The sequence below is a fragment of the Nestor notabilis genome, unplaced genomic scaffold (assembly GCF_000696875.1).
Source record: "Nestor notabilis isolate BGI_N333 unplaced genomic scaffold, ASM69687v1 scaffold11175, whole genome shotgun sequence".
Classification (NCBI taxonomy): Eukaryota; Metazoa; Chordata; class Aves; order Psittaciformes; family Psittacidae; genus Nestor; species Nestor notabilis.
This window is the reverse complement of record NW_009928912.1, coordinates 4,783-16,872: the sequence shown is the minus strand read 5'-3', so window position 1 is coordinate 16,872 and position 12,090 is coordinate 4,783. Positions and strand designations below refer to the sequence as shown.

General features: G+C 40.1%; 1 protein-coding gene across 1 annotated transcript in view; it reads left to right on the top strand.

Moving 5' to 3' along the window:
- Window positions 1-12,090, top strand: part of LOC104405903 (protein unc-79 homolog) — a gene marked incomplete at its 3' end in the record, with an annotated part of 35,663 nt that overhangs the window by 20,281 nt on the left and 3,292 nt on the right. The window contains exons 10-18 of the mRNA XM_010014747.1: window positions 1,134-1,162; window positions 2,181-2,410; window positions 2,730-2,901; window positions 3,546-3,776; window positions 5,686-5,876; window positions 6,755-6,878; window positions 8,116-8,256; window positions 10,178-10,399; window positions 10,998-11,225. Of these exons, the coding sequence (XP_010013049.1) occupies window positions 1,134-1,162; window positions 2,181-2,410; window positions 2,730-2,901; window positions 3,546-3,776; window positions 5,686-5,876; window positions 6,755-6,878; window positions 8,116-8,256; window positions 10,178-10,399; window positions 10,998-11,225 (1,568 nt within the window). The remainder of the gene's footprint in view (window positions 1-1,133; window positions 1,163-2,180; window positions 2,411-2,729; window positions 2,902-3,545; window positions 3,777-5,685; window positions 5,877-6,754; window positions 6,879-8,115; window positions 8,257-10,177; window positions 10,400-10,997; window positions 11,226-12,090) is intronic.

Genomic DNA, 12,090 nt, shown 5'->3' with positions numbered 1-12,090 from the left:
TTTAGATTTTTAAAGTATTCATACTTTAAACTAGTTTTTACTTAATACTGCTGATGTCCTTAAGTACTGTGAAAAACTGAATAAACCTCTATCTAAAATAGCATGCAGCTCTTTATGTTAAAAGCAATTGTACAGTTTCAAATTTTGAAGCATCCACATTTGGGACCAAATTTTTAAAAAGTGTTTGTGTCCATACTGATGTTTAAAGAAAGGGGATAGTTCTTCCAGTAACCTGAGCCTGATTGAAAAACTCTTAAAACCTCTGAAAATCTATTCTATGAGCAGGAGACTGTAAAGGATACCAGAAAAGGACATAAAATACTTTTCAATGATCCAGTCATTGATCCGGTTGTTGTTCCTTGGCCAGTGAGAGAGTCTGGTATTTTATTATCTACAGAATGCATACAAAGCCTGTTGACAGACAAATCAGAGTTTCCTGGGTTTACAAGGACAGTCACATACTCTCTAAAATAACTCTTTCAAGGACAGAACAAAGATACTCCTCTCTTTGTTCTGTAATCTGAAAATTCTTAAGCAGTGGAGATTTTTTTTTGCTGTCTCCTTTTAGTTGAAATCTTACCCATATTGAGAATGTTTTATTTACTTAAAGGAAGTGCTTCTTTTTACTCACTTATATTTTTTGACTCAGGTGTTGCCAGGGCAACAGACTGAATAGCTACTGCTTACAGGTTGAATTAACAAACATTCCACTGTGTAGTTTTGGGCCACAGACATAGTGGCTGCTTCTACACTGTTCATCCATATTGACTAATCTTTCACCCTGAGAGCCTTTGCAGGCAGTGTAGGCACATCTGAGCCATGTCTCCTACAGTGTGCGACAGTATTATGCCTGGTTGTGAGGCAGTCGTAGGCAGAAGGTGGATGTGATGCAGAGCACACCACTCTTAATGCACCAAGGCTGTTTTTTCATTTCAGTGTAGACATAGCCAGTAGGCCTAAGTATACAGTGTCCTACCTCATGTAGTCCAACGAGCTCAGAGGTTTTAGTAATATCTGAAAGCACAAGTTTAGCCTCAGACTTCCTTGCAGCAAGTCCATTATCCTATGGCTGCCATAGTAAAACAGAAGGATCGTCATTCTGTGTTGATGTTTTGTATGCCTTCCCCTTACAGCTGAAATTTCTGCTATATGTCAGAAGAAGGTAAGATTCAGTCATTTGTGTGATGGGGCATGACTTGATGTTGTGTGTAGTGTCATTCCATTACTATGTGGTGCATTCTTTTTTGTGCCATTCCAGATTTTCACAATTGATCCATGGATGTGTTTGTTGGTGGATGGGAATGATTCAGCAGCAAGGTTTCTTTTTGTTAAAACTGCTGTTTGATTTGAGTTGTAGGCTTTTGTTGAAGTGGCAATTAGTAAAGCAATTCAATTATGCAGTTCAGCTTGCATTTTATTTTGTAACTCTGGTTACAAAGAGGATAGAGCAATAGATTAATTTTAAATCTAACTGTTTATATTTTCTCATCTCCTTGAAGTCTTGGATTACTTCTAAATTGGACAAAAATCCTACTGTAAACTATACTTTTTAAAAAATATGGACTCAAAATCTTCAGTGCTTGGGTCTAAAAAGACTGCTGACAAAAAGAATCTGCTTGCCATACATACCAGCTAGTATGTTTTAATAGCATATTCTAGATCTTACATGGTAAAGAAAGCTTTTATGTTGGGTTGGATGATCACCTTGCAAAAATAAAGGTAGGGCATATTTTGGAGGCTTGGATTATCATCCTTGGATGATAAGGCAGATCCTTACATAGCATAAACTGATGTGGCACCATTGACTGCATTCCTAAGGATCTGCCTGTTGCTCAACGTAGTGTAAGAAGGCGTTTTGAAGCGTAAGCAGGGGGTAAGAGAACTACTGTAAATTTTAAAGATTGTTCCAAGCCAGAAAGCTGAGGTTGACGACTTAAATGTTGGTTTGGTCTGCTCTAAAAGAAGAGCAATCGTGACACTTAGGTCCAGGCCAGCATTTGGGGGCTGAGCTCACCTTTCTGGAAGTTCAGTGACGCTTGGTGTCAGGAGTTTGCACGCAGCGTGCTTCTCTATAGCGATTTTTGAGCTGACCAAAACTTGAGCCAGTTCTCCAGTGCTGACTCATCCCTGTTTTCAGTTCCTGTTACCTGTGGCCTGATAAAATCTCTTTTGTTTTCCAGAACTGCAGTTCACATGTCAGAAGAGCTGTTGTCACGTGCTTCTCAGCGGGCTGCTGTGGCCGCCATGGCAATAGGCCAGTGCGCTATTGCAAAAGATGCCATTCAAATCATCACAGCAGTGAAGTTGGGGCAGCTGCAGAAACCCATCTTTATCAGACCTCACCACCCCCTATCAATACCCGGGAGTGTGGAGCAGAAGAACTTGTGTGTACTGTGGAAGCTGTTATCAGGTAATATGGCAGCTTATGAGGCATAAATATGTAAAGCAGGACCAGGCTTTCATGTAAATATTGCCTGCAAATCTTGTGCAAGTTAATTCTAGTTTCTCCAGGATGAATTCAGAGCAGGGATGCTGAACTTGTGGTGCTTTAGCAAGACTGAGTGTTCTCATGGAAGAAGTCAGCCTCAGTTCCTAGAATTTGATGTTACATTATTATTGTTGTCAGGAAAATGATGACATCAGATGCCTTAACCTCTGGTTATTCTTGATTGGATAACTGTGTCCAGTGCAGGAAAGCTTCTTTCACTGACCGCAAGCTTGTTTTATAGCTTGCTGAAGGAAGCAGAGTTTCACGCTGAGCAGAGGGAGCATGAACTCAACCGCAGGAGACAGATGGGCCTCTCCTCTTCCCATCACTCCCTGGACAACACAGACTTTGATAATAAAGATGATGACAAGCATGACCAACGCCTCCTGAGCCAGTTTGGAATCTGGTTCTTGGTGAGAAATTCTTGCTCCTCTTGCTCCCTCCCCTTTTATTTCCGAAGCCTCAAGTTTTTCTCCCTGCCTCCCACCTTAGTTGGATACTTTTCTGATTTGTAACTAAAAGGAAGGAGTTCTGTGAAATTGTCAGACTTTGAGATTTTAGAACTAGTTTGGGTGGAGCTGCTGACTGCCTGTGAGTCCTGTTAGAGCATATAACAGAATTATTCACTCTGAGTTTTTTTTTTTTAATTGCCTTTCAGTGTGCCATCATCTTCTGCGTACAAGTGACATAGGTGTATGTCTGTATCATGTATTTTACCAAGCATTACATTAACTTCAAATGAAAAGGAATTCTAAAGTTAAAACCAAAATGTTTCAGTTTCTCAAAGCATTCTGTGTTGATATTTTCAGTGTTGAAACTGAGAAACAAAGAATTCAGTGCTTGCTTTTTTCCTCCTCTATTGCAATTTTCTGGTTTGGAAATGTTTTGTCAATTGTCCTGTGCCAAACTCTACTTAAAACTGCTCGGCTCATTTGCCTTCTATCCAATCTGTGTCCTCATATCTCTGAGAATATGCAAAGTACAGTACGCAAAAAAATTAACCATTTGCCACCTTTAATTCTAGAAACAAAACTGGACTTGTGTTTCTGTCTTCCAGGTGAGCCTTTGCACTCCCAGTGAGAATACACCCACAGAGAGTTTAGCAAGGCTGGTTAGCATGGTGTTCCAGTGGTTTCACTCTACAGCTTACATGATGGATGATGAAGTTGGTAGCCTGGTTGAAAAGCTCAAACCCCAGTTTGTTACTAAGTGGTTGAAGACTGTTTGTGATGTCCGGTTTGATGTCATGGTTATGTGCCTCCTTCCTAAACCAATGGAGTTTGCCAGGGTAAGAATAATTTATCTGAATGTTCCTTCATTCTCCACAGAGATTAAAGTCTTAAGTGTAAAGACTGTTTCTTCCCCAGCTGTGTCAAGGCAAAAGGGATCTCAGTGGTTGAGGGAGCAGTAGAGTTCAGGAATTTTTCCTCTTCATAGCATTTTAGTTTTACTGTGTTAAGAGCTTGGGAATTATTTACAGTAATGTGAGGACAGGTTGGAAGAATATAGGTATTGAAAGATGCCATACATTTTTGCTAGCTGTATATTTCCAATATGCTGTTGAAGCACCAGAGCTTGTCTTCAGTAAAAGGTATCATTTGTCTGCTCCCAGATATAAACCTGTCCTTTACTAGTCTGCTTTACTAATGTTTCTCTGTTCTTTGCATACTTTTATCTCTGCATCTGTGGATTAAGGTTTATGAAATTACACAGTTTTAATTGAAAGGAACTCTGGGCATACTGATGTATGGGTATCGTGCTTCTTCAAATACCTAATTTAAGTGACTCAATGAAGAGACTAGTCTGCCATGGTTTGCCTTATTGTTGATGGAGAGAAAAAAACTTATCTGGAAGTCATTCAGGGTGCCTAAGTGAGACCATTGCTGCAGTCACTTCTAGAAAGAGTCCTTCTTTCTGTTCATTAATTGTGAAGTAGAACTTGTCATTTAACCTGGATAGTAAAGTCAGGCAATAAAGTCAGGCATGTGAATATTCCTCTATAGAAAATAAAACATCATAATGAAAATAGAAACTTTATAGTTGTGAGGGATTTATGACTTTTTCCTCATTTATCACTGCCAATGGTACTACATGTGCTTTTGTAAGACTTCGATTTTGTGACCCTCTTATATCAAATGTCCAGAGGACAAGTTGGTTTTGTTTCTTAAAATTAAGTGGCTAGACTAGGAAGGGCGATAAAGACTTAATGTGATATATTACATTATCAGGGATGACTTGTGCATCTGTGAATCTTTTATGACCTAATTTATGGGATTTGCTGTGTCAGTGCAGACCAGTATGTGTATGTGCCATACTCTAAACCATCTTCGTTCTGAAGATACACCTGGCTCTGGGACAACTGGAGGGCAGCTGAAGGAATTTGATAGATGGATGGATGCATTGAACATTAGAACTGAACAGGACTTTGAGGCTATAGGGGAAAGGAAGAATTGAACCTCATGCTGTAATCTGTTATGGATCTTTTTCTTGTCTTGGATCCAGCCCTTTTTTGAGTTTTATTATTGTCCCCACTGCAATACTTAAGACTAGACTGGCAACTTGCCAGATGGGCAGGAGTTCACTAGAACATGAAGACAACCAACCATGAAATCAGCTGTGATGAACAGAGAAAAAGCAGTTTATTGGCTGAGATTGCCAGTTGTTGTTGCCAAAACAGCAGGCATCTTCAGAGCCATTAGTCAGGAACAGCAGACATGAGCTGAGGTCAGTTAGAATAATTAATCTCAGTAGGCCAGTTACTTATTTACTTCTATATTTTTTAGCTTCCATCCCTTAAATCCTTTCAAAAAAAACCCAAACAAGCAAGTAAAAAGGAACACCTGGTACAAAGCAAGTTTTTAGAAATGAAGACCTAGCATTGTAACAAGTTGCCCAGGGCAGATGATTGAAGGTGCAAGTTTGATCAAACAAATCTGTACCATGTTGAGAACTGTAAGTAATGAGAGGTTGTGCTGCATCACAGCCTGAAAGTGAGCGAACTTCATCTAAATCTTGGATGGTGCTTTTGTGTACTGTGGGTCAGTGAAGAGAGGAAGACACCAATACAATTCCCATGGCTAAATTCTAAATTCCCCCCAGTTTCCTGGCTGCAATATGCTGAGCAAATTTATGGTGCTGGGCAAATTACAGGTACTAGAAGTATCATTCATGAGTATGATTCCTGGAAATGCCCACAGGTTGGTGGATACTGGGACAAATCGTGTAGTGCTGTGACTCAATTAAAAGAAGGGCTGAATCGAATCCTTTGCTTGATTCCATACAATGTGATAAACCAGCCAGTGTGGGAATGTATCATGCCAGAGTGGTTGGAAGCTATAAGGATGGAAGTGCCTGATAATCAACTGAAAGAGTTCCGGGAAGTGTTGAGGTATGTAGACATATCATACCTCATATCATATGAGGTATGATAGAATGAGGAACCATTCTGTCACTGCATATGTTGGTTGTTGAGGATTTTAGCATAATAAGATCATGACAACAAAAATGTAGACAGTAGTGAGTAAATGCTTCTGCATTTTTTATAAATTACGTTTAGACTAAAGCACTTATGCTTTGGAGAAGCTTCCTTTTATTGCTCCTGATACCCTCAAATCTGTATCAGGAGCCAACATGGGTGCTTGTTTGCTGTGAGCAAGGCATATTTTCAGTGGTTTCCTGCAACATGGTGGAAGAAGCATCTTTCTTCTCCTGGCCAGCTGTTGATAGGAAATGGTGAGGTTCAATAGAGCTGTTACTGAAAGAGTGATCATTTGTATTGATTTAGCTAATATTTTGCCCTCTTGAGCAAAGAAAACACCAGAAATAGAGTGGTGTCTGTCTAAGTCATAATTTCATGTCTGGTGTATGCCTTTGACAATGAAACTTCACGTTGTCTTTTAAAGTTATATTTGTAAGTATTGATGTAAAGTTTTTAAGTGTAAGCATGGAATAGTGGAGGAGTGTTGAGATGAGAAAATTTTCAATTTTTACATTGGATGTTGAAAAAGATATTGCTATCAAATGAAACTCAGCATGATACGTGACGTAAATTATTCTTGTGCATCACTGAATTTGGGTATGACCTTATGCAGTTAGGACAGGTGGTATCAGCAACCTAGCTCAACTCCTGTGGAGGGTGAGGATGCAAGTAAGATTACAGAAGCATCATCAGTTCTGGTAGAGAGATTGCTACCAGTTTTCTGTTATATCTCCCATAGTGTATGCCATGGTAACTAAGTGATGTTGCATTTTTGTTCTGCTTTTCAGCAAAATGTTTGACACTGAACTTTGCCCTCTCCCATTCTCCATGGAGGAGATGTTTGGCTTCATTAGCTGTCGATTCACAGGGTATCCATCCTCTGTGCAAGAGCAAGCACTGCTTTGGCTGCATGTAAGTGTCCTCTCTTCACAAGTCATGCTGAAGATTTTGGAAAAAATAAAGGGTGTGCGTGTCCTGGTTTCAGAAGAGTGGGGAAGCTGCTTTTCCAAAGATCATGGAACGTTTCTGCCCTTTGCTTAACCCCAGTGTAAGGATGGTTGGTAGACAGATCCCAGGAAGTTTTATGTTCTTAGCCCATCATGGGCAATGTAGTGGAAGCCTGGAAATTCCTTTTGCCTTTGAATGTGAGTTGTGTCTTTAGGACCATTCAGCTATGTGACTTCTTGCCAGCAGTAGTTTTCAGTCTCCACAGAATTTGGTCTGTAGATTCCAAAATTAATTTCACACTCCAGAAGCAGCTGTAGTTGTTCCCACATACAAAGAACTGGATTTAGGCTATCTCTGTGCTCACCAAAGTTTCTGCTGCTCTGGCCCTTTTGTGCTATATTTGCTCACACAGCTGGCATTCACCCAGTGTTCATATTCAAAAGCTACAGGGACAGCCATGTCAGCTGGGGGCAGTGAATTCAAAAGGGTTTGAAATTTTCCACTGCACCTCAGAATAATACCTTCTTCACCGCTGAAGTATTCTTCAGTATCACTTCTCTTCTGCTGAGGATTATTTTGGCTGAGCCTCTGCAAAGGCCAGTTTACCCTGATGACTGTAGCAATTTTCAGGTTTGCAGTTTTCAAGTAAAATATGAGTTTCTTAGTTTTTTCTTGACCTACTAATGGTTAAGGACGAGTACGAATGAGCTCGTATTTGTCTGAGTGTTGGTGACAAAATAGATGATGAATACTGTCTGTGATTTGCAGATAACCATCCTGTCACTGTGTTAGTATTGGTGATTCTGACCGGATTTGTAGAACAAATACAGGAATTTGTTTTTAATTAATAATAAATACAGTAAATAGTTACTCATCCAAGTATTGGTAATAGTTTTCATTTACAGAAATATTTCTGTGCAACACCCTCACATCGCTCTGTGTTTGTGCATAAAATTGATCTCAAGGTGCATCAAGCGGATGCCAAAAGAAATATTTTGTAAATACTCTTTTTTTGCCAGTTCTCTTTTGCCTTGATTCTAACCAAAGTGTGAACTTGCAGCTGATCTTATTGAGTCCCAAAATTAAATGCACTGAACTTGATGAAATTGAGGATCAGATAATAAAGATACTTATAAAGGAGCTGGCATTTTTGACCAACCTTGGTCATGACAACTCATGCCTTCTTATTATCTTTCCTCAGGTGTTATCTGAACTAGACATTGTTGTTCCTCTTCAGTTACTAATCAGCATGTTTTCTGATGGAGTTAATTCTGTAAAAGAGTTAGCAAATCAAAGAAAATCCAGAGTCAGTGAACTGGCGGGAAATCTTGCATCTCGGAGGGTAACTATTATTTATCCTGGTTGGTTTGTTTGGTTGTGGTTTTGGTTTTGGTTTTTATTTTGCTTAGAATAGACTTCCTAACAGAATGCATGAGAAGAATTAAAAGTCATCTTTCAATATGACAGCATTTAGTTGGAAACACCCTAAACTGTGAAAATGGAAGAAAACAGCCACAACTTCGTCAATTTATACCACTCTACCATGTGGTCATGTAAAGATAATTCAAATAGGAACTGCAGAAAACCTGCAGTTTTTCTTCAGTGAAATGATTTGGTTGGGATACGTTTGGAGAGTTCTTTGTATCTTTTCCAACCGTTTTCATTCTCTGCACCTTCTATTAACAACTGTAAACAACAAGTTGTATGGATAAATGGTCACTGAGTGAGCTTTTGTGTTCTAGTACAAATTTGGTGGGCCTAGGTACGTTTTGGGAGGGTGACAAAGCAGAATTTATTTGTTTCCCTGCCTTTTCCCCCATCCAAGAGATGCAAAAATTGACCTAAAGTTGTCTGTCAAAGGCTTATGGTTTGGAAGAAAATACTCATAGGCACAAATCTGTAGGCACTACACATACTTGGGCTGATGTGACTAACTTCCCAATAGTCTTGGATGGAGTGGTTCAAGGACAGCAGGAACAAGAGTGCCTGAAAGATCAGATTAGATTTAAGAAACTACAGTATCTAAGCAGTTGATGATTCTTTACATGTGGTCTGCCTGTCTTATGATGTAGCTCTGCAGAGAGCACTCCCACACCTAGCCCATGACTACTTCTAAAATAAGCAGAAAAAAGTGGACAAATTTACTGTCTAGTCTTGCGGACCATAGCTGACCTGAAAGTAGACCTCATGTGTCATCTATCTGCATTATCTTCCTGCAATATTGAGAGGTTCTCAAGGTGTTTTAGGGGGCCTACTATGGTGTGGACATAAATCATAGAATCATAGAACGGTGTGGGTTGGAAAGGACCTTAAGATCACCTAGTTCCAACCCCCCTGCCATGAGCAGGGACACCTCGCACTAAACCATGTTACCCAAGGCTCTGTCCAACCTGGCCTTGAACACTGCCAGGGATGGAATATTCACAACTTCCTTGGGCAACCCATTCCAGTGCCTCACCACCCTCACTGTAAAGAACTTCTTCCTTATATCTAGTCTAAACTTCCCCTTTTTAAATTTGAAGCCACTACCCCTTGTCCTACCACTAGAGTCCCTAATGAAGAGTCCCTCCCCAGCATCCTTGTAGGCCCCCCTCAGATACTGGAAGGCTGCTATGAGGTCTCCACGCCGCCTTCTCTTCTCCAGGCTGAACAGCCCCAACTTTCTCCGCCTGTCTTCATACAGGAGGTGCTCCAGTCCTCTTATCATCCTCGTGGCCTTCCTCTGGACTTGCTCCAACAGCTCCATGTCCTTTTTATGTTGAGGACACCAGAAATGGACACAATACTCCAGTGCAGACATGCACATCTTGTTACCACTGTATCTAGTTCACTCCCAGATACTTGTATCCTTCATATAGCCTTAGTTACACTTTTCTCTTGAGATAGCCTTCTTTATTAGCCTTCTACTGTTGAAGTTTGCCTGGATCACGGAGTGGGTGATTGTAACCTGATGGCTGCTTTACTGCTTGCACCCAGTATCTGTTTAGTTTATGATGTTAAAATTCCTCTTTAGTAGGAATAAGATGATGACAGCCACTTAGCTTAAGAGAATGTATACAACTGTGCAGAATATGATTCCTGTGCTTCTATCATGTTTTATCACTTAATGGCATTAAGAGACACATGTAGATTTTGCAAAAAAGCCACAGAAAGGAATAGAAAGGCTGTCAAAGTTCTTGCCATTTTCTGCAGTTTTGTATAGAACGAGATTACTTAAATGCATAACAGTCATTTTTTGGCATGTTAATTCTTTATGTCTTCAGGTAAGCATTGCTTCTGACCCTGGGCGCAGAGTTCAGCACAACATGCTGAGTCCTTTCCCAAGCCCTTTCCAGAGCCCATTTCGGAGTCCAGTACGTAGTCCTTTTCACAGCCCTTTCAAGAACTTTGGACACCCCAGTGGAAAGACAATTGATTTTGACTGTGAAGATGATGAAATGAATCTTAATTGCTTCATTCTGATGTTTGATCTCATCTTGAAGCAGGTACTTGCAGAAGAAAAACACCCACATTGAGGGGGACACTGAAGTTCTGTAGTCCCTTTTTTTTCTTTAATCCTGTATTGAGTCCCTTTCTGTTAAGGGACTGTCATGAAGTGTAAGACATTTAAATCCCAATACAACTGTCATCTGCCTTTACCCATATAGGAGTTACAGGTTCGTGTTCAATGAAGAGAAGTTAAGATACATTCATGTTCATGCTAGATAGCTCATATAAGTGGGAGGAACTTGTCCTTGGAGATATGTTTATTTCAACATAGAAGGAGACTAGGAGCAGAGGCTTGTTGATAGGCTTATATTAGATGCATAATTTTTGGATAGCTAAACTTTACATTGTGAATCTAAGGTCAAGTATTTTGGACAACTGTCTCCAGGTAAAACTCATGGATCCTGTGCTTGAAATTGTCTATCTGCTTTAGCTGTTCAAGCTTGGGCCTCAACACCAGTGGCAATTAAAAATTGTGAGTTCTAATTTATCTCAAATTCTTCCCAGTACTGTAATTTAACACTAGCAGGGGCAGAATACTTAGTGCTCTGGCTCTTAAATAAATAGTAAATCCTTATCCTTTTCACTCTGTTTCAGATGGAACTCCAGGATGATGGTGTCACTTTGGGCTTAGAGAACAGCATTTCAAAAGATATAATATCCATCATAAACAATGTGTTCCAGGCACCCTGGGGTGGTTCTCACACCTGTCAGAAAGATGAAAAAGCAGTTGAATGTGGTCTGTGTCAGTCCAGCATTCTCTGTTACCAGCTGGGTTTTGAGCTGCTGGAACAACTTGCTCCAAAAGAAGAAATCAGGCTTGTGGTAAGTAGAGCAGGAACAGGCCTATATACTATCAGTGTGCTGAAAGTCTTTATTGTTCTCTTTACATTGTGCACAAGGGAGCAAAGCTGTGCTGATCTTTTGGTGTGGAGGATTTGGGAGGGTAAAGCAAAATGCTATTGAATTGTAAATTTTCCTAAGTTTGAATTGATACAAAGGACACAGGGAAGATCACAGCATTCATTCAGCATGAACTCTTCCCCCATCAACACTGAAGTGCTGTTTCACTTTGGAAGGACACTGCTATGACGCCATGTCTTAGACAAAATGGGAATGTTTATGCTTAGTGCTTTTCCTCTTCTTTTAAAAGCTAAGAGTGGATATTTTCAAACTATTAATGATTTTGAGTGAATCAGTTGTCAAGTGAGTGAGCCTTATTTGGTGATTGATTGTTGAAAATGCTGAGCACTGTTGAAAAACAGCATATACTTCAGGTTGACTATCCAACTTTATTAGGCACAGATACGTACTTTCCAATCACAATTGAAGTCCTCTGTAGCTTTGCAGAGGAGTTAAAACATTACCTCTGGTGTGATGAATTTATTTTAAGCTGTAGGTCTGTTGTACATAGCTGTTCTATCTGATGGTTCAGAAGACAGCATCGTTACCCTTATTCAGAGTGCTCATTTGCTGTGGCATGGTAGTGGCAGGATGTTTATTAGTAACTTTTTTTCGCTGGTGGGCGTAGTGATGTCTGTTGATGTGTAAAAGTTTCAGAATGCCATTTGGATGTGTATGCTAATAGTGGGTATCACAGGAAGGTTGAGGTTGGAAAGGACCACTGAAGGTCATCTAGTTCAACATCCCTGCTCGGGCTGGGTCACGGTAGAGCACATTGCTCAAGACT